This window comes from Podarcis gaigeae, assembly GCF_964106915.1.
Source record: "Podarcis gaigeae genome assembly, chromosome: 10".
NCBI classification, from domain to species: domain Eukaryota; kingdom Metazoa; phylum Chordata; class Lepidosauria; order Squamata; family Lacertidae; genus Podarcis; species Podarcis gaigeae.
The window spans coordinates 30,759,413-30,780,726 of NC_139686.1; the positions used below are offsets into that span (position 1 = coordinate 30,759,413).

The 21,314-nt window shown below is 41.6% G+C and overlaps 1 protein-coding gene across 3 annotated transcripts; it reads left to right on the forward strand.

Moving 5' to 3' along the window:
• Nucleotides 1-616: 616 nt before the first annotated feature.
• On the forward strand, nucleotides 617-19,181 carry ADSL (adenylosuccinate lyase). 3 transcript variants are annotated; one of them, XM_083701797.1, is made up of 13 exons: nucleotides 617-892; nucleotides 5,241-5,444; nucleotides 6,152-6,196; nucleotides 9,121-9,200; nucleotides 9,464-9,635; nucleotides 10,114-10,160; nucleotides 10,841-10,931; nucleotides 11,713-11,782; nucleotides 13,982-14,129; nucleotides 15,011-15,101; nucleotides 16,643-16,732; nucleotides 18,208-18,384; nucleotides 19,027-19,181. In XM_083701797.1, exons 1-13 carry the CDS (start codon nucleotides 749-751, stop codon nucleotides 19,111-19,113), a joined length of 1,446 nt encoding a protein of 481 aa, XP_083557923.1. In that variant the 5' UTR covers nucleotides 617-748; the 3' UTR covers nucleotides 19,114-19,181. The 3 variants fall into 3 exon arrangements, 1 of the variants encoding a protein (XP_083557923.1); XR_014555909.1 differs by having other exon boundaries at nucleotides 639-892; nucleotides 15,011-15,774; nucleotides 15,938-16,732; XR_014555910.1 differs by having other exon boundaries at nucleotides 639-892; nucleotides 16,643-16,976; nucleotides 17,337-18,384.
• Nucleotides 19,182-21,314: the final 2,133 nt, after the last annotated feature.

The following is a 21,314-nucleotide window of genomic DNA, read 5'->3' on the forward strand; positions in this document are numbered from 1 at the left end:
CTTGCTGATTTTAGCTACCCCCTTATAAATTATTATTTGCAAATGTGACAAGGAAAGGAAAAAAAGATAAAAGCAAACAAGGTAAATTAAAGTTGAAGAAAGAAGAGGAAAAATTAGTATACAAATAATACTAATATCAACGGTAGATCACCATTGGTACAGAAATCTTAAACATGCAAGTTAATACATACGGTAAGTGCTCCAGATAGCCACACGAAGTTGGGGCAGTGAGATCTTAAGACCATTTTTAATAGACCCATGTCTAATTCTTCCAACTCCACCATAAACTGGGGCAAGCAATATTCGAAGCAGGGCCACACCATACTTTATATTTTTTAAAAAATGGAACTGCCAGGCGTTCCCTAACACGGAGTATGCCTCCCCTAACCCCACTGCAACAATGGAAGCTATTTTCAGTAAGAATTTTTCCGAGACCCCTCAAAACTTCGGGAGTTGCTGCCAATAGGGACAATAGTATACGTGGGGAGTTAACGCTTGAGGGGAACTAGGGCTGCAGTGCAGCCTCCCAAGCAGCAGGGGCCGCTGCGACCCCGACCGTGCACCAGTCCAGTCGCGGGCGAACCGGAAGGGGGCTGGGGCGCCGGAGGTGAGGTTGAGTTGGGGGCGGTCCTGAGGGCGGGACCTCTCCGCTCCCTTTATTACGGTCCTGGGGCAGCTGCCTCCCTTTCGCCTGCGGGTTGCAGCTGCTTCTCTCGAGGGTGTCGCTTCCCTGCGCGGGACCTTCACGATGGCCGAGGAGGATCCTTTCTGCCGCTACCGCTCCCCTCTCGTCTCGCGCTACGCCAGCCCCGACATGGCTTTTAACTTCAGCGAGAGGAAGAAGTTCAGCACCTGGCGGCGCCTCTGGCTTTACCTGGCCAAGGCTGAGAAGGTGGGCGCGCGCGGGTTCGTGGCTGTGCCAGACCAGCTCATTAAGTGGAAAGGCCCCTGTCCACACACACACCCCCCAATGCAATGGGGGCTGTGGCATTTGCAGTTTTACTGACCCTGCCACACACACAGAAACAGACCTCCTTCTGCGCAACAGGTGAAGGGGCAACATGCCTGTTCGGTTTGACGCCACTGTTTGCATACCTACATGTCCTTTATACTTCTCTCTGTGTGTGTACATCTGCCCAGTTTTGTTAATAATGCACTAGAACTGGAGAGTCATCCACTGAAGCTGAATGGTAAGCAGCCAAGATTAATCCCCACCCCCTGCCCCTACTCAGTACAGTGGTACCTTGGGTTACAGACGTTTCAGGTTACAGACTCCGCTAACCAATAAATAGTACTTCGGGTTAAAAACTTTGCTTCAGGATGAGAACAGAAATCGGGCAGCGGCAGCGAGAGGCCCCATTAGCTAAAGTGGAACCTCAGGTTATGAACAGACCTCCAGAACGAATTAAGTTCTTAACCCGAGGTACCACTGTACTTAGTTAAACTAGGGAATTTGCTGCTACAAGAAGGTTGTGATGGCTGCCACTTTAGGCGGCTTTAAAGGGGGATTTTTGGTGAGGGTTATGGCTGTCTGTGTATTCAGATGATATTGGATGTCTTGTGGCCTGAAGGATCCAATCAGATATAGCACAGCTTCGAATATTGATCCCCGGGAAATGAGAGCAAGTGTGTTGTTATGCTTGCAACTTGTTTGTAGGCATCCCAAAGACATCGGGTTGGCTTCTCCAAATTGTGTTTTGTTAATAATGCTTCATATAAGTTTTTGATACTGTTGCACAGTTGTAAGGCTATATTGTGCTTAGCAGCAACGGTTGTTCAGAAACAAAATAAAAGGAGCATCACCACTTAGCGAGAACTGTGATCAAGCAGTATACAAATTGCAGAAGTAAAATCGTTGCACTCTACTTCTAAATTTAAATGTTTTTTTAGTTTGTGCAACAGTGTAATGTTTGGTACTTATGTCTAGTAAATGTGCTGTGGTTCTTCATTTCTCAGCAGATTCTAGGATCCTGTTCACCTGGAAAAGGTATTTGGCTGAGAATTCCAATGTAACTTTTGTCATAGGCGTCTGCTCATACTGCAAGTGTCCATTGTTGCATCAGGATCCTTATGCAGAGTTACATATTTGCTATTCTCATCTGATTACAACAATATGACAATGGACATTTGCTAAAATGGTTTCTAGAAAGGTACTCAGAAACATACTGTCTCTGATGATGGAGGCAGAACATATTCATTGAGGCTAGTAGCTATTGATAGCCTTTACCTCTATGAATTTGTCTAATCCTCTTTTTAAAGCCACCCAAAGACTCTTCTCTTCTGATTACCATTCTCGAGTTCACTGCAGAGGTGGTATGTTGTAAGTGTGTGCATTTCAATGCAATTTATCAGTCACCAAGGGGATGGAAGCAATATTCCGAACATGTTGGTTGCACAAACCTCTGTACGTCACTCTAAACCATACAGAAGATACAAGGTTGTTTGCTTAGCCGTAGGTAACATTTCATATGCCCCATCAGCCTAGAGGGGATTGACCCTGACTATCAAGCAATAGCACTTTATCTCATGTGTATTATACCTCACAAAGTGATTTTGTCAATCAAGAATAAACAAAGAGGATTTTAGCTTCTGATCCAAATGTTAAACTATTACAACTATTAGTGGGATTCACTTACCCTCAAAAAATCTTTAAATGGTACCATGTGGTCTTTAAAGTATCCTGGATCCAAGTTTTTTGGAACTTTCTAGATCTTTTTTTTAATTTTTATTTATTTCTGACAACCCAGAAGTATTAATAGCAGGGTGCTACTTTGTACCATAAAGAAACAAACAAAGAAAAAGAAATTGTAACACACCAATATACATTCAGGTATCCATGTTTTCCAGGCTACCATGGGTGGTGACTATTGCATGTACAGTCAAAGCATAAGAAATAAAATCCTGCCAAATGATGTAGAAGTGTTCTGGGTTCTCCCATTACTCTGGAGACACACAATAACCAAAAGACCTTAAGTTCTTATATCACGAAGACCAATGTAGAATTTTTCTAAGCTTTCCATAGCTATAGATTATTGAAATCCTAGCAGCAGCTAGGATCCATGTCAAAAATTCTTTAGTGTGACAAGCTTTCCTATTATCAGTCCACAAATTCAGTAGTGACAGTTGTGGATAAGCCTGAGCAGATGATTTAATTATTTTAAGTATTTCTTTATAAACTTGGGATCCGAATTATGAGAGTAGAGGGCATTCCTACCAAAGATAGAAAAATATTCCCCGGAGCCCACAGGCCTGCCAGCAATCCTGTATTGATTGCGGTATAATATGAGACATCTGCACAGGTGTACTATTCCATCTGTGCACAACTTTGAGCATTCCTTCACAAATAATGGAACAGATTTGTGAGGCTTAGCTGACCACACTGATTTCCATTCAAATTCCTCTTTTTGGACATTTAGATATTTCTCCTAGTAAAGTATAAAGTGAACCAAGGGACTAGTGGTGTGCTCTGAAAGCTCTGCATAAATAATAGAGACCAGTTCTTTATCTCTGATAATAGAGACCAGGACTTGTGTTGATATATAATCAGCACAATAACTTTGAACCTGGCCCAGGAACATGTGGGAAGCCAGTGCAGATGTTTCAACAAGGGTTGTCATTTGCTGAAGTACAAGATATAGTAGCTAAGAAGTTATGCTATATAAAGTTTTAGAGTGTGTGATTTCCAACAAAGGGCTCATCTATGCTTCTCTCCACTTTTCTATTATTATTTTTTTAAAAAAAATTATTAATTTTGTATACCACCCTTCATCTGTAGATCTCAGGATGGTTCACAACATAAATTATAATATAAAAGACACAAATACATAATAAAAATAAGAACAAAAAAACCCCAGTATTCCCCCTTGCACAAAAAGGGCATTGGATTTCAAGGCAAAGTTCTCTGTCCAAGTGCTTCCCCCCCCCCATGCCACTTTCTCTGTGAAAACCAAATAGTTATCGCTACATAAGAGCAAACGGCAAATGGGTGAGGGTCTCTAGATCCTTCATCTTATGATTATTTTATTATATAGCAGCGTACATATTGTTTTACCAAGTCACATATGCAAAAGATAGTTCTCCTATCTAAACAGAACCATGTTTTCGGAAAGCATGGCAGATGTTGTTGTAACATAACTTGTGCTTTAATGTGAGTTGGGGAGCCTGTTATTTTTATCCGTATGTTCACATTCCTGAGGAGTTACAACTCTGGCCTTGATCTTCAGCTGGAAATGGAGAGACAGACAGACAGCACCTGTTCGTTTCAACAGGGTTCTGTCAGATTGCTACTAACAATCCCCAATAGATCTCCCTTCAGTCCGACATGGGATATGACTAGATTTCTAGTTGTAGGGGATTCAGTGTAGTGAAGAGTGTGTAACATTTATGTTTTGTTTGCCGTTGTTTTTATATAAGCAACATCACTGCTTGTTTTTTAATTTAAATTGCATTCAGTGGGAACAGCAGCAGAAGGTAAACGAGGCGCCTAAGATTCTGCAGGCGGGTTAGGATAATAGATGTGATGTTACATATAAATCATGGAAAGGCAAAGCACAACTTTATTTTTCCTCTGAAAAATTGAAAAAGGTGTAAAAAGACAGTTATGGAGACTTTAGTCGATTACAGTAAATTCTGGGTAGTGTTTTCAGACAGCCTAGCAGAGTCAAGTACAATGGCTTCCTTTAGAACTCTGAAAAATCCTTTGTACTGTAGGTAGAGCATTGTAGTGCCTTTTCATACAACTGGGTTGACATTCAAGTTTGAGGCAACTCCAGTCTTTTTAGTCTGCTGTCTCTTTCCATTTTTAAAGCTATTTGGGACACTTACTGTCAGAGACAAAACTGAAGTAACTGCTTGAATATAGAAGGTAGAAAATGAAATAAACTCTATAGTAAATCAGCCAAATTCAAAAAGAGAAATTACACAGTTCTTTTACGTTTTTATTTAAATCAAATTGTTGTGATCTAGAAGAATAACATTTTTTCTAATATTAATTGCAGTGAAGTGTTCCTTTAAAATTAACTCATTCAGAACAGTAATAACCTTGGGACTTTGGATTTTAACCTCAGCAGTTAAAAGCTAATCTTGCATAAACTGGGCTTTGTGTCACCCATCCCTGATTCTGAAAGTTGCATAAGAATAAGATCCCAGTCGATTGTGTAAATTCAGTGATCTTACTAGTGGGGGTGTCCTTGAATAGGGGGTCATGTGTTAGTTAACTTCAGGTTTTTCCCTCCTTGCAGTCACTGGGTCTACCCATCACAGATGAGCAAATACAGGAAATGGAAGCAAAACTGGACAGCATAGATTTCAAGATGGCAGCTGAGGAGGAGAAGCGGTTACGTCATGATGTAATGGCCCATGTGCATACATTTGCCCACTGTTGTCCAAAGGCTGCAGGAATAATTCACCTTGGAGCAACTTCCTGCTACGTGGGAGATAATACGGTAAAACAACGTTATGAAATCGTTCTCCATAAGCTGGGCTGAATCACTATACAGTGGTACCTCGAGTTACAAACACCTCAGGTTACAAACGCTTCAGGTTACAAACTCCGCTAAGCTGGAAGAATTACCTCAAGTTGAGAATTTTGCCCCAGGTTGAGAATGAAAATCGTGTGCCGGCGGCAGCAAGAGGCCCCATTAGCGAAAGCACACCTCTAGTTAAGAACAGTTTCAGGTTAGGAACGGACCTCCAGAACGAATTAAGTTCGTAACTAGAGGTACCACTGTAATGGTTCTTTTCTATCCCTGCTTTACTATCTGAAATACCAAGCTTGTAAAGTATCAGCAATATTTTTTCTTTATTAAAAAGACAAAGATAAGTATTGTATAGCTAAAAATTCAAAACCCAGTAAAGTTCTGAGTGAGATAACATACACACACACACCATTTTCTCGTCTCTTCATTTTCACCCTCTTCGGTGGTATAGAAGTAATGCTGATCCCTTTGAGGCACAAGTGAATTTGAGAGTGACCAAAATAAATGCTTCTGCACAGTAGACTACTTGATTCCTTGATACACAAAGAAAATGTTAGTCATACCCATTTGTCTTTATGGAAATTGCAAATTACCCTGAAAGGAGAGTGTAGATAAGCACGTGACTATTGAATAGAATTGTGACTGCCTGACGATTTTATTCCTTTTTCTGTTAGGACTTGATAGTTCTCCGGGATGGATTCAACCTGCTTCTTCCCAAGGTGAGACGCACAGTTTTTAAGAGTTGGGTGCTATTGATTCCAATTGGCTGTCTGCCAGAGTTAACTAGAAACAATTAGGAGCTGGCAAGGCACTGAGAAAAAGGTACCGTATTTTTCACCCTATAGGACGCACCGGTCCATAGGACGCACCTAGTTTTTTGGGGGGGAAATCAAGGAAAAACATTTTATTTCCCCCCCAGATTTGCGCAGCCATCCCCAAGCTAGAAGAGGGAGACGGAGCGCTCCGTCTCCCTCTTCTGCCTTCAGGGACAGCCTCTCTAGCCTCCGTGGGGCAGTGGTTTGCCCCGCTGTCCCCCGAGCTTGTGGGGCTGGCGATGGGGAGAAGCAAACTTGCTTCCCCCCCCCCCCCCAGCCTCCAGACCAGGTCCGGGAATAGCGGGGTGGTGGCACTCCGCCTCCCCGCTATCCCCCGAGCTTGTGGGGCTGGCGGGGGGGGGAGAAGTAAGCTTGCTTCTCCCCCCCCCCCGCTAGCCTCCAAATCAGGTCCGGGAATAGCGGGGTGGCGGCGCTGCGCCTCCCCGCTGTCCCCCGAGCTTGTGGGCTACAGGCTGCTGCCCGCAAGCCTTGCGAGCCCGCGGGGCCTCCCGCCGGGCTCCCACGGCTTGCTGATAGCTTCCTGAAGCCTGGAGAGCGAGAGGGGTTGGTGCGCACCGACCCCTCTCGCTCTCCAAGCTTCAGCGAAAAATACGGTAGTTATTTTACAAGGCACCTGATCAGTGTTGGATTCCAGTTGTGTTCATACAGAGTCCACAACATAACATGAATTGATGTTATGTACTGTACATGCTGTTGTTTTAAACATATATATATATATATATATATATGCTTTCGTAGATTTTCACGGGTACAGGAATGCAGGTTTTGGTGTCCTCGGGTGTCTTCCCGTGTAAAAGTTTTTATACTTTTTTTATACTTTTTTTTTGTAAAAGTTTTTTATACTTTTACACGGGAAGACACCCGAGGACACCAAAACCTGCATATATATATATATATATATATATATATATATATATATATATATGCAGGTTTTGGTGTCCTCGGGTGTCTTCCCGTGTAAAAGTTGGGGTGTCTAGGCGACGTTTCGACGAGGTCTCACTCGTCATCTTCAGGCTGGTGCTTTCGGCTTCTTGTTACTGGAACAGAGCGGGATCTCAATGTTTGAGTTCCTATAAATACTGTAGAGGGGGTGTGGTGTCTAGCCTCCAATGTTCTGGGCAGAGAGGAAGTTCCCAGGCTAGTGTGCCTTTTCTTCTTTTGTTCCTTAATTACTTGAGAGATACCTTGAGTGATTTCTTGAGTGATATCCTGAGTACCACTTAGGTGGGTCATTAGGTGTGGATTAGTTGCTAAAGTCTTTGTGTCTTGACCTCTTGAACTTTGTGAAGAGTTTTCCTGAGAAGATGGCTGTATTGCACTTAGTTGTGCTTTGGCTTGGCTTCGTGTATAGGGGCGAGCTGTGGTTTTGTGGCTTGTGTCAGCCAGATCTGTGTAGGGATTGCAGGGGGGTGCAGCATCCGGAGGTGCCACCATGGATTGGCTACTGGATGGTGTCAGTAATTCATCTGTGGAGAGGGTCTGGGTTTGGGTCTGGTGTGGTTGATTGGTGTTGGCGTTCTGTGTGCCTCTGGATCTGGTGTCAGTTTTTGTGGGGAGGGCTAATTTCCAGATGTCTGGCAAGCGGGATGTGTCGTCACGCTTGTTCATGTTGTGAGGGTGTTTCTCTATCTCGATGGCTTCCATGATTATTCTCTTGTGGTGATGTTCCGTGTTAAAGAGCAATTTGGAATCTGCAAAATTAATTTCGTGTCCTGTTTCTTTCATGTGTTGGAAAAGAGAGGAAGTTTTTTCTTCTTTTTTGACGGCATTCTTGTGTTCTGCCAGACATCTGGAAATTAGCCCTCCCCACAAAAACTGACACCAGATCCAGAGGCACACAGAACGCCAACACCAATCAACCACACCAGACCCAAACCCAGACCCTCTCCACAGATGAATTACTGACACCATCCAGTAGCCAATCCATGGTGGCACCTCCGGATGCTGCACCCCCCTGCAATCCCTACACAGATCTGGCTGACACAAGCCACAAAACCACAGCTCGCCCCTATACACGAAGCCAAGCCAAAGCACAACTAAGTGCAATACAGCCATCTTCTCAGGAAAACTCTTCACAAAGTTCAAGAGGTCAAGACACAAAGACTTTAGCAACTAATCCACACCTAATGACCCACCTAAGTGGTACTCAGGATATCACTCAAGAAATCACTCAAGGTATCTCTCAAGTAATTAAGGAACAAAAGAAGAAAAGGCACACTAGCCTGGGAACTTCCTCTCTGCCCAGAACATTGGAGGCTAGACACCACACCCCCTCTACAGTATTTATAGGAACTCAAACATTGAGATCCCGCTCTGTTCCAGTAACAAGAAGCCGAAAGCACCAGCCTGAAGATGACGAGTGAGACCTCGTCGAAACGTCGCCTAGACACCCCAACTTTTACACGGGAAGACACCCGAGGACACCAAAACCTGCATTCCTGTACCCGTGAAAATCTACGAAAGCATATATATATATATATATATATATTGTTTTCATGTATTCAGTTGTATTAACTGTTTTATATATGTTCTGTTATAAATCCCTCACTCTGCAAGGGTCACGCCTAAATGAAATAACTAATAGTAGTAGTAGCAGTAGTAGTAGTAGTATTATAGAGGCATCATATTAAGTTATATATTTTTCTCTCTAAGCATTTTACAATTCTTCTTGGAGAATGATTCAGACTTGACTATCAGATTCTTGAAGAACCTTGTATTCTGCCCTACCCTTCTTGAATTGGATAAAAATGTAAATAATTATTTTGTGACTTCCTTTGTGTTTTCCTTCTTTCTTTCAATCTTGCTAGCTTGCCAGGGTGATCAGCCGTCTTGCAGATTTTGCTGAGAAGTATGCTGACTTGCCCACCTTGGGCTTCACTCACTACCAGTAAGTAATTCATACAAATACTCATTTAATTCTGTGGATGCTGCTCTCATTTCTACCCCATTTCTTTTATTCACCCTTAGATCAGCAGCCTTTAATTGCTACTGTGCAAGATTAAACTCCAGAAAACTAAATGAATTACGGCTATAAGATTCTGAAAGAAACTGTGATAGAAATGCTTGCAAAGCATCAAGTGCAAACACTGTCTAGTGACATGAATGAAGCTGTACAGGCTTATTCTTGAGTCATATTCTGTGTTATTTTAGGCCTGCCCAGCTGACTACTGTTGGTAAACGCTGTTGTCTGTGGATCCAAGATCTCTGCATGGACCTCCACAATCTTGAGCGGGCACGAGATGAGTTGAGATTTCGCGGTGTGAAAGGCACCACTGGTACACAGGCCAGCTTCTTGCAGCTCTTTGAAGGAGATCATGATAAAGTACGTATCCCCAGCAAGTGTCAGTTTTGAATTGCAATTAGTTTGGAAACACTTGACTGTTGTATTATGTGGTGGTAATCACAGGTTGCCATTCAACATAAACATCCTGAGCAGTAGTGGAAGAAATTATTGAAACAGCATCTAAAAACAACAAAATCCCACAGCAAAACCAGTAAAAAAATAGTTCTAAATCAGCAGTCAGAATATCCATAAAGTGCACCTCATGCCCCAATCAAGAAACTAGCAAAGTTGCTTCCTGGGACATTTCACTCTAGGGCTTTTGCCAATATGAAATTTGCATGAGACCTACGGAAGAATTTTTATTTCTGTGGGAAGCAGACAGCAGATTGAGCATAGGGCAATATAGTGATTGCATCAGCAAAACACCTATAGTGCTCAGAATGGTGCAAGAGGCACAATCATTCCCACTTCAGCCACTGCATTCTGAGTGAGGTTCCTATCATATTTTTCCCCTGAGGTGGAGGAGCTGGACAGGCTGGTGACTGCAATGGCGGGATTTAAGCGGTATGTAAAAAAACAAAAAACCCTCTCCTTCTTTGCCTTTACTGCTTTAAGAACACAGAAATCTGCCTTTATACTGAGTCAGACCACTGGTGTTGTCTTACATTTAGTACTGTCATATCTGGACTAACAGACTGGCAGCTCCGTTTTCCAGAGCTTCCAGCCTTACTTGGAGATATCATTGATTGAAGCTGTGATCTTATATGTGCAAAGCCTGCCATTAAACTGTGGCCCTTCTGCATTCTTAAGATGAGCACCTCTGGACCTATGTATAAATTTGGATTCTGCTCTGCAATTAACATTCCCGCTGTTGCTGCTAACTGCTAGGACCTATTAGGGGGAAGGTTGTGCTTACATAATCTACTTCATGATGTAGGTTTGTAATGGAACTTCCTCCCATCTTAGTCCTTTGCAGTTTTGCTCTTCTCCATTGTGAATGCATGTTTCCCTTTTTTTTGCTACCCCTACTGCATGTTAAACTGAATTGTACAGTCACACAAATAATTTCTCTAGATTGTTTCAAACGAATACTGTACCTTCACTGGATCAGGAAGCAGATATAAAATGAGGGACAAGGAACCAGTTGATGTTGTGTGCTATTCATTCCTTGTTGCATGCTCTCTCAATCTCATTTATAGGCTCTGTTAAACTTCATGATGCTTTATCTTTGTGTTTGGTTTCAGCGCTTATATCGTCACAGGGCAGACATACAGTCGCAAAGTGGATATTGAAGTTCTTTCTGTTCTGGCCAGTCTAGGGGCATCTGTACATAAGGTAAGAACTACTTCAAATTCTATATTCAAAGGCACCACTGAGAATTGGGGCTCAATTGGATGCCTTCTTGAATTGCACAGCCACGTAAATTTTTTCTTTAGAGGTTTCAAGCTTTTAGAAACTGTGGTCACATTTTGATGTTTTGCTTTTCTCCTGTGTTTAACACAGATTTCTGTAGTATACCGGATATCTAGGAGATATCCTAGCTCTATTGAATTATAGATGGCTGAAAAAATGAAAGTGAGCCAGTCCACCATTCCTGCTGCTGCGCCTGCACTGCCTTGCCTCTCTCTGCCAGTAAGCAGAAGCAATGCACAGTGTTCGGAAGCTGGGAGAGTGACTCAGGGGGGCAGACATCTGGGAAAAAAGACTTTGGCAATCCCACCCTCCAGTGAACCCAATGTGTTTTCACTACATGTGATTTTGGCTTTATGTGCTATCCCCAGAATATAACCCCAGCATAAGTTGAGTGTCACGTGTATAATAGGCTTGAATTCAAATCTGTGTTTTGGGCTGGGGAATATGTTTATATTCAGAATTTCTCCTATTTCCTTTAAAATAAGATGATGGATTTTTTTATACTACTTCTTTGTATCATAGACTCAGTGCTAATTATGAAATCTTGCATGCAGTAAGTCTGTGCCTGCATCTGAACATCTGAAATAAATTAATCTCTTTTTCTCCCCAGTGGTTAGTAAAATGAACCAGCTCCAAGATTTCTGATGGATATTAATGCTGCCCAGAAATAGTGTCTGAACTAATTAGAGTTGTTTTTCTCCAGATATGTACTGATATTCGCCTTCTGGCCAACCTCAAAGAATTAGAGGAACCTTTTGAGAAAGACCAAATTGGTAAGCAATGGCTGTAGAAACAGAATTTTGTTGTTTTTAAATTAACTTGTATTGATCGCCCTTTTGAAGCTGAGTGATTGAAATTAGAATAAAAATGGAATATGTGTAAACATGTCTCAGAGTGGATCAGCTGGTACATTTACATCCCATTTTTATGTACAAGACAGTTAAGGAGTACATGCATGCATACAGTTACCAGCAAATTAAATTTCTGAAGCTACTGCTTTGCTAGCTATCCAACAAGTTGCTGTAAGGAGTCTGAAACTGTGACTCCTCTGAGAAAGTGAGATAATGGGCTGCTTTAGATGTAATTCCAAACCATGCCCTAATGCTATGAAACTGAACAATCAAGGAACCTTGGCTTCACACACTACTCTCTGTCTTTGCATGCAGTGATTCCTCATTGCTTGTTCTGAGGCAAAGTGGAAATCTATATTTTACACTTGTGTTTCAAACAAAGAATTAAAACCATAGTTTGATCCTGGTTTCCAGTCATGGTTTGTAGGCAAAGTACAAGCCACAGTTTGTCTCCAGACTTGTTCTCTGGAGGGCCCCAGACCGAAATACAGTGATACCTCCACTAACCCCAAAATAGTATCTCGGGTTAAGAACTTTGCTTCAGGATGAGAACAGAAATCGCACGGCAGCAGCACGGCGGCAGCGGGAAGCCCCATTAGCTAAAGTGGTGCTTCAGGTTAAGAACAGTTTCAGGTTAAGAACGGACCTCTGGAACGAATTAAGTTCTTAACCCGAGGTACCACTGTACTAAGGTCTTTTCAACCCCTTACTGACTTTTCTTTTGTTTTCAATACAGCTTTTAAAAAAAATGTGATTAATTTATGTAATATATGGTATAATTGATATAATTTTCGCCACTGGTTACCTTCAGTCTCCATCGTGATTCTATCTAGTTGGACTGTGCTTTATTGCTTAATTTTTGCCTTGTTCTTGGTACTATTTTGTATCACTAATAAAAATCCAAACTGCGGGAGGCAGTGGAAGACAGGAGTGCCTGGCATGCTCTGGTCATGGGGTCATGAAGAGTCGGACACGACTAAATGACTAAACAACAACAACAATAAAAATCCCAATAAAAATTATTGCAACCTCCTCCCAGAAACTACTACTATTATTTTATTGAATTTATATACCGTCCTATACCTGGAGGTCTCAGGGTGGAAACTATGGTTTATTCAAACCAAAATCAGTGTCAACAAGTAGGATTCAAACGATAGTTTCAGATCCCAATTTGCTAGTTAACCTTGGGTAGAACAAACCACAGGTCCCCAAGTTTGAATATAATGTGAAACTCTGGTTTGTTTTAAAGCGAGAGTATGAGTTTTCACTCTTTTCCCTTCTGTGCAAGAGGGGGTAGTGTGCAGGCCAAAAGCTCACTGCAATCTGTTCCCAGTCTACATTGGGGTAGGAAACCTCTGGGCCCCATGATGTTGGTGGACTTCCATCTCCCACCATCCTTGGCCATCCTTAGATTGATGGGAGTTGCCCAAAACATCTAGAGGGCCATAGGCTCCCCATGCCTAGCCTTAAGGATAGTAATTTTGGTACAAAAACAGCTGCTAAATTTAACTAAGCTTTAGAAGTAGCCTAGCTATGTTGTGCTCTGTCCAACTTACCCCATGGGCCACTAACAGGTGGGAGGCCACCCCTTTTGTCATCTGATGTCACCATGAAGTTAGATAACCTATTTTCCTTTGCGCCCCAACTTGAACACCTGAATCTATACATTTTTGTGTGCAAGCTCTGCTATCTGTTCAAAATTATTGATACAGTGGTACCTCGGGTTAAGAACTTAATTCGTTCTGGCGGTCTGTTCTTAACTTGAAACCATTCTTAACCTGAAGCACCACTTTAGCTAATGGGGCCTCCTCCTGCTGCTGCGCCGCCGGAGCGCGATTTCTGTTCTCATCCTGAAGCAAAGCTCTTAACCAGAGGTAATATTTCTGGGTTAGCGGAGTCTGTAACCTGAAGCATCTGTAACCTGAAGCGTATGTAACCCAAGGTACCACTGTATTGTTGAGGATTGTGTTTGCTGATAACCGGAGCAACTTTTGTAGATGGTGAAAGAACTTTAGAAAGGCACACTATGTTTAACATTCTTGTTTTTTATTCTTTCTCCTTCTTATTTGCACACTCTTCCTTCTCCTGTTGCCCATTCCTCTTACCCCTCCCATTGTACAGGTTCAAGCGCTATGGCTTATAAACGGAATCCCATGCGTTCGGAGCGATGTTGCAGTTTAGCTCGTCATCTTATGATTCTGATCCAGGACCCCCTTCAGACAGCATCTGTGCAGTGGTTTGAGCGCACTTTAGATGATAGTGCAAACAGGTACATTCCTGATTCTTGTCGCTAGGTCATGAAGCAGAGAGATTATTTCTTTGTTTTCAAAATACATTTAGAAACTAACGGATCTTTCTATGATATTGTGAACTGCACCCAAAACATTAAACATACTTACTTGGAAGTGAACCTCTGTGATTTCAGTGGAACCCTTTTTAACAAGTATAAAATGTACAAGGCCACCATTGAAGGATGTGATTTCTGAAAGCTAAGCTGGAGGTGCAGAGGATTCTTGCTCATTTTGCCCCCATTGGATTCATGTGTGACTCAGAACTTGGATTTGTGGATTAAGACACATAATCAATGAACAAATCCATGCCTGCTTCTGTACTGTACTTAGGAGTTTTAATGTTTCTTTAAAACTTGACCAGCTACTTAGAGCAGCCAATATCTCCTCCAAGGCTACACAGTAAAGAATCTGTTTTAAAATGCTCCCATAAAGGAACTGTATATCACAACATGCAGAATTGTACAAAGAAAAAGATGGCTGTTCCCATGCAACGAAGGAAGTGTTCGGTTCCCCAAGTATCTGTAAAATGTTGACAAAAGGGGCAGCCCATGGACCATCTCATAAGCAGTTCTTTAGTAAAACGGGGCAGATTTTTAAAATTAAAAACATCTGTCTATAAACTGGATGGCATGGAGTTAGTTTTGTGAATACACGAAACTGACACAGGACAGAACTGGGATGATCCATCCACCCCAACAAAATGTTCCTTAAAACACTGCCTAGTGTGGAAAATAGGAAGAGTAAGCAAATTAATGAGGAAAGAAAAAATAGTACTGAACTGTTTAAAAAGTCCTTTCTGTGGGAATGCTGCAACTTCTCCCTCCCTCCAATTCTGGTACTCTTGTGACTTTTTCCACAGGCGTGTGTGTTTACCTGAAGCCTTTCTCACTGCTGACATAATACTTAGCACCCTGCAAAATATATCTGAGGGTCTTGTGGTATATCCCAAGGTAAGAAGACTCAGAGGAAGTGTGAGCAGTCTTTTTCTCCTGTATTGGTGGTTTTCAAACTGTTTTCTGGAAAAAGCCTGGGATCCCTTGGAAGCTTTTCAGGGTATTGTCACCTGAAACACAGCTTGCTTCCTGTCTTCCCTTCATAGCCACTGTGAGTTGAATATGTATTTTTAATGCACACTCGGTTAGCACAGGGGTGCCGTCAAGGACCAACAACCCTAGCCACAACTCCACATAACTAAGCATGGACACACACACACACACACACACACACACACACACACACACACAGGGCTTCCTTTGCAGACATGAGATGAGTACTTTAAAGACAGAAAATTTCAAAAACTTTGCCATAAATCAGCACCCACTTCCAGCTCTAGGTATTTATAAGGAAGGAAATAGCTCAGCTTGTAGAGCATGAGACTAATCTTGGGGTCATGGGTTTGAGCCCCACGTTGGGCAAAAGTTTCCTGCATTGCAGGGGATTGGACTAGATGACCCTTGTGTTCCCTTCCAATTCTACACTTCTATGATTCTAAGCTTTTAAAAACAATCTGATTCATGTCAACTGTTAAATTCATTTAGCTGCGTAGTGGGGGTTTTACAGATGGTTAGGTCACAGTCACTATGAAGCAGATACCCAGTGCAGGTCCAATCTAATGAATGCTGGGCCCATTTTTTTGTTTTTTTTTAATGTATTTTTATTAAAGATTTTCTTGATTTACAAAGGTATGCGCAATGTCTCTCTCTCATATTTTTTTTCACGTAACACTTTTTAAAAAACAAAAAAAACCCCAAAAACAAATTGGTTTCATTTGTTGAGACATTGCTAGGCACAGTTAAGTATGGGAACCTCTATCCAAGGGATTAAGATAGCAGTTTCTGGACTTTATAAGAAGAACCCATCCCCTGAATAGTTTTTACTTCTCTTGTAATATTGAAGAAAAAAGTCATTTAACACACAACTGTTTAAATTAATAAATGCATGTGTGGCATTTTAAAAGGTAAGAGCAGGCATGCAACTCCCTGAAGTATGGTGGTGAGACAAAACTGACAACTTGAAGCATTTTTAAAATTTATTAACTGGCTTGCTCCACAGGAGTGCGGCGAAGTTGTTTTGACTTCCTGTTTTAACATAAATCTGTGTGCATCTGTAAGGAGACAGTATTTTTTTCTTCAATTTTGGTTAGGAATGAGCTATTATTATTCATGAGGTGTAGCAGAGTTTGGAATGATATAAAATTTGAGACTAGTGAAGGACATGCCATCTAGCAGTATAAACTGCTTTCTAAATGATGAATCTGTTTGTCCTTGTATCCCAGTCTTATCTATTCTGACTGGCAACAGTTCTTCAGGGACTTGGGCAGACGTCCTTCTAACGTGCTACTAATCTGGGACCTTCTCTATTCAAAGCGTGTTCTTTTATTGCCGAGCTGTTATCTCTCCCCTGAATAAATAAAATAATGAAGAGTAGCATAGAAACTGGATTTTCCAGTCCATTTTGTAAATACTGTACTTATATTTGATGTTTGATTTAGGTTATTGCAAGACGTATTCAGCAAGAATTGCCTTTCATGTGTACAGAAAATATTATCATGGCTATGGTGAAAGCTGGGGGCAATCGCCAGGTATGTACCTAACTGTAGGCTCTCATTTACATGCCCTTAAAGGGACTTTTCATGCCAGGAAGTAGAGGGGTTGGAAGAAAGTTATGACACCAGTATCTTGAACTCTTTGCTGTTTCACAATCTAGCCCTATTGTTATGCACATCCTCTTTCTCTCATCATGTTGCATATTTCTAAATTTTACAAGTTCAGCTACCAGGGAAGGCATTAGTTTTGTTTTATCACCAGTTTTAGTGTCACTATACAGTGGTGCCCCGCAAGACAAACGCCTCGCAAGACGAAAAACCCGCTAGACGAAAGGGTTTTTCTGTTTTGGAGGCGCTTCGCAAAACGAATTTCCCTATGGGGTTGCTTCACAAGACGAAAAAATCTTGCGTCCCCCAGCGGTTTTTTTTTGCTTTTTTTGCCCTTTTCCTAAGCCGCTAAGCCGCTTATCAGCTGTTCCGCTGATAAGCCGCTTAACAGCTGATCGCTGGAAGCCGCTTGACAGCTCTAGCACTAATCCGCTAAGCTGTCAATGGGCTTGCTTCGCAAGACGAAAAAACCGCTAGACGAAGAGAATCGCGGAACGGATTAATTTCGTCTAGCGAGGCACCACTGTATTAGTATTTAGAAAGCAGAGATAGAACATTGCAATGTGCCTATCTTTTCCAAATTAATTATTATAATGCTGAACGAGGATGCTTTTGGAAATATCTTATAAAATTCAGCACTGGCTAAGGTTGTTTAAACTGTGGTTCAGCACTAACTCGTTCACTTCTTTACCCAAGATCCCTGCTGCCTCTAGATTGGTTTTCTTAGTATCATATGAATTTTAGCGATTAGACAAATTGTCACCCTACACATTTTTTTAAAGAGAAGTCTGAAATTATTTTTGTTTGTTGCATTGTTTGCTTCTACTTTTATCTTATTTCTGTACTTGTTATGCTCCCTTGATGCATCTAGAACTGAGAAGTTATTGAGACAATATTCTGCAGTGATTGGCTACACAAAATATTCTACAAAGTACTGAAAGTTTCAGAAGAGGATGGAATTTTGCTATTTCTTATTGCAGTTTGTGTGTAATTAAAAAGAGAACTATTATGAATGGACTGAATGATAAAAAGACCCACTGAAGAGAGAATTCAGGCATTGCAACAGTTCTGTCACACACAGTTCAAATGTTGTTCATTTCCAGGTAGCCTAGCTCAGCCTCTTTTTGATGAGTTCCTGCATTCCATATTAGGACCAAGACCAATTCAGACTTTCTATGGCTTAAATACTAAGCAATTTCCCCCACTACGCTCTTTCCCCTCTTCCTCCCTGACTATATTGTGACATTTTGGTTGGCCTAATAGATACAGCCCTACAATGGATTTTGGATTTTTTATCGTGAGCCACAGCTACATTAGCTTTTTGTAAATCCTGTATATGATACTTAGGATGTTTACTGTGTTTGCTGATGGTTTGTAATGTGATGCTGACTTCTTTTTCACAGGATTGTCATGAGAAGATAAGGGTTCTGTCCCAGCAGGCAGCTGCTGTTGTGAAGCAAGAAGGGGGTGATAATGACCTCCTTGAACGTATTCGTGCGGATTCTTATTTCAGGCCTATTCATGGAGAACTGGAATCTCTTTTGGAGCCCAAATCCTTTACTGGACGTGCTTCCCAGCAGGTAAGAACAGGAAAGTTCTTATGAGGTTGCCGTGGACTCTAGTCTACCTAAAGTTTATGTTCTCTACCTGTGACTGTTTCTTTGTTTGTCTTTCTTTGTAACCTTTCTCACTCCATTTGGGGGGGGGGGGAATCATCTATTACCCCTTGTTTTTGTTTCTTCTGCCATAAGCTCCCCTGCAAATGAACCAGTTTCCCCTTCCTTATTCTATTTAGACATTTCCTTCAACCATTGCTACCCAACCTTCCTCAAACTACATATTCCTGACTTTTTATTTAATTGCCTGCCCCACCCTGTCTTACTGATTCAGTGCAGATTGTAGTCCAGTAGCCTGTATCAGCCAGTTCTTCCTTTACCCGTTAAGCAAAGCTAGGCTTTTAATAAGAGCAGTCTGAGAAAGATTCTTGGCATATCTCCCATATCTGGAATAATTCACTTTCTGTACTTCTAACATTTCCTTTTCGTTGTTAATGGTGTGCTTTGGGTGGGGACAAATCTAGTCTTTGCCTTATCTGGTTCCTGCGTGTTCTGAGTTACAGGGAAGTGTGCAGAATAGAGTAATTGGTTAATATGCTAAGGCTAAACGAGTATTTGGTCCAAGTTATTCTTTTAATGCCTTTTTCCTCCCTTCTTCCATAACAGGTAGCAAGATTCCTAAAAGAAGAGGTCCACCCCGTGCTTATCCCTTATAAGAGCAAGATGGATGTGACAATGGAGCTGTCTCTTTGAATTAGTATTCAATTAGTATTTCATTAGGGTATTTGTGGGGAAGATAATAAAATATATTTCAAAACAGACGTGATATGTGAACTGAGTCTTAGAGGTTTCTGTGGCAAGTCTAGGAAATCTTAAGGACGTGTAACACTTCTGGGAGAAGGATATGCAGTTGAATTAAAGCTAAAACTTGTATTGCAGTTGTCATGGGGCGGGCAGTTGGAATTTGCAAAAGCAATTGTTGGTTGAAGTGGGAGATCTGTAGGATAAAGTGTAGTGTTTCTTGGTGTACAGTGTCTTCAGCTTCCTAGCTATAAAATGGGAGTGGCTGACATACAAAGAGATGAAGCTATTGTATGGTTAGACCGAGCTGCTCTGAAATTATAGAGGTTGGTGCAACTTCTTTTTTTTTTTTCAAAATGATTTTTATTTAGTTTTCCATCCATAACAAAAGAGACAAGACAATAAAGAAAACATACAACACGTATAATTTCAGGCTCTTAATTTCATGGTCCTTACTCTCCCGACTTCCTCATACCTCTCCTTTCTGCATTCTCATGTCGAAATAGTTAATTAGCAAATCCCTCCCTTTTTTTCAAATTGATTATACAAATTGTTCAGATTCTTCCACTTAACCATTATCGCTGTTAACCCCTATTTTTCTCATTCAACATCAATCTAGCATTCACTGATTTTAGAATATTTCTTTAAATAGTCTTTAAATTTTTTCCAATCTTCTTCCGCCGTTGCTCTTCCCTGGTCTCGAATTCTGCTCGTCATCTCTGCCAAACCCATGTAGTCCATCACTTTCATCTGCCACTCTTCCACGGTGGGTAAATCTTGTGTCTTCCAATACTTTGCTATAAGAATTCTTGCTGCAGTTGTAGCATACATAAAAAAGGTTCTATCCTTCTTTACAACCAATTGGCCGACTATGCCCAGGAGAAAGGCCTCTGGTTTCTTAGGGAAAGTGTACCTAAGTACTTTTTTCAGTTCATTATAGATCAGTTCGAGGTTGGTGCAACTTCAAAGAGTTCATGCACACAAACAAATATTAGACTCTTGTTATAAATCACTCATTTCATTCATGGTTGTTACATTGTTCCTGAGGCAGGAATTTTAGGAATTGTTTTAAGCACAGGGTTGGAATCAGAAAGCAAGGGGGAATTTTACTCCTAGGGTTGCATTGTTTAGTAGAAGAGGAATGAATGCCTCTTCTCTCTCAGATAGAAGGGAATTCCTGCTGGGATGTGCTGTATGGTTCCCACCTCTCAAAACAAGAAATAATTCATTTCCCCATGAGAACTGTTTTATACAGATTTAATCAATTGAGTTATTGATTCACACAATTATGTATTTTATTGAGTTCATTTTATAAGGGCCTGCAAGGGGCGCCAGAGTAGCCGGGAACTGCAGTAGGGAAAGGAACTAGAGGAATGGAGTTGCAGAAAAGTAAATAGTCCGTAACATTCTTTGTCAGCAACGTACGAGAGTAACGCGAGAGACTTATAAGAAACTTAGAGAAAGAAACTAGTCACACTGCACAACTGGTCTTGTTTATTTCCCTCTTTCTTCTTCATTTTACGCTTTGGGAGGAATAAAAGTACGTCACATTTCCGGAGAGTCACAAGGTGTCTGTATTCATTTCAGCTCCGGCATTGGGCTTGGAAGGAGGTAGGGCCGAGGGCTCGGTTTAACCAGATTTAAGAACATAAAGAGAGCCCTGCTGTTTCAGACCAAAGACTTCTTTGGAACAGCATCATGCTTCCCTCACTGGCTGAGTAGTTGCCCCTGGGAAGCCCACAAGCAGGACATGAGCACAATAGTCCTCTTTCCTGCTCATGAGCCCCAGCAATTGGCAGGCTCGATTCCTGCGTTGTAAACAGATCCCCTCATCTTCAGATCCCATCACATGACACGAGAACTAAAGTTGTGGGAAACACTAGTACTGTATGCAATCTTGGACTATACAGAGAGTGGCTACATTGCAGGGCTGTTGTATATCAACAGGTCAGCCTCAGCACCACCTCCAACTTGCTATTTTAAGAGCATGCTGCATAACAGTGTGTGCTATGCCTCAGACGCTGAGCTGCCCCAATTTGCAGCATGAGGATAAACAATAGGAGATCACATTGCAAGGGATGTGGAGAGCCACCCTCTCTCAGCAACCCGACTGTAATATAGGGATTTGCATTTTCAGCCCAGTCTTTTTATAA

Excerpts from the sequence above, each read along its gene's own strand:
- ADSL (XM_083701797.1), top strand. The coding sequence starts at position 749 with ATGGCCGAGGAGGATCCTTTCTGCCGCTACCGCTCCCCTCTCGTCTCG. Across the intron at positions 11,783-13,981 it reads TTTTGAGAAAGACCAAATTG|GTTCAAGCGCTATGGCTTAT; the intron begins GTAAGCAATGGC and ends CCCATTGTACAG. Across the intron at positions 15,102-16,642 it reads GTCTTGTGGTATATCCCAAG|GTTATTGCAAGACGTATTCA; the intron begins GTAAGAAGACTC and ends TGTTTGATTTAG.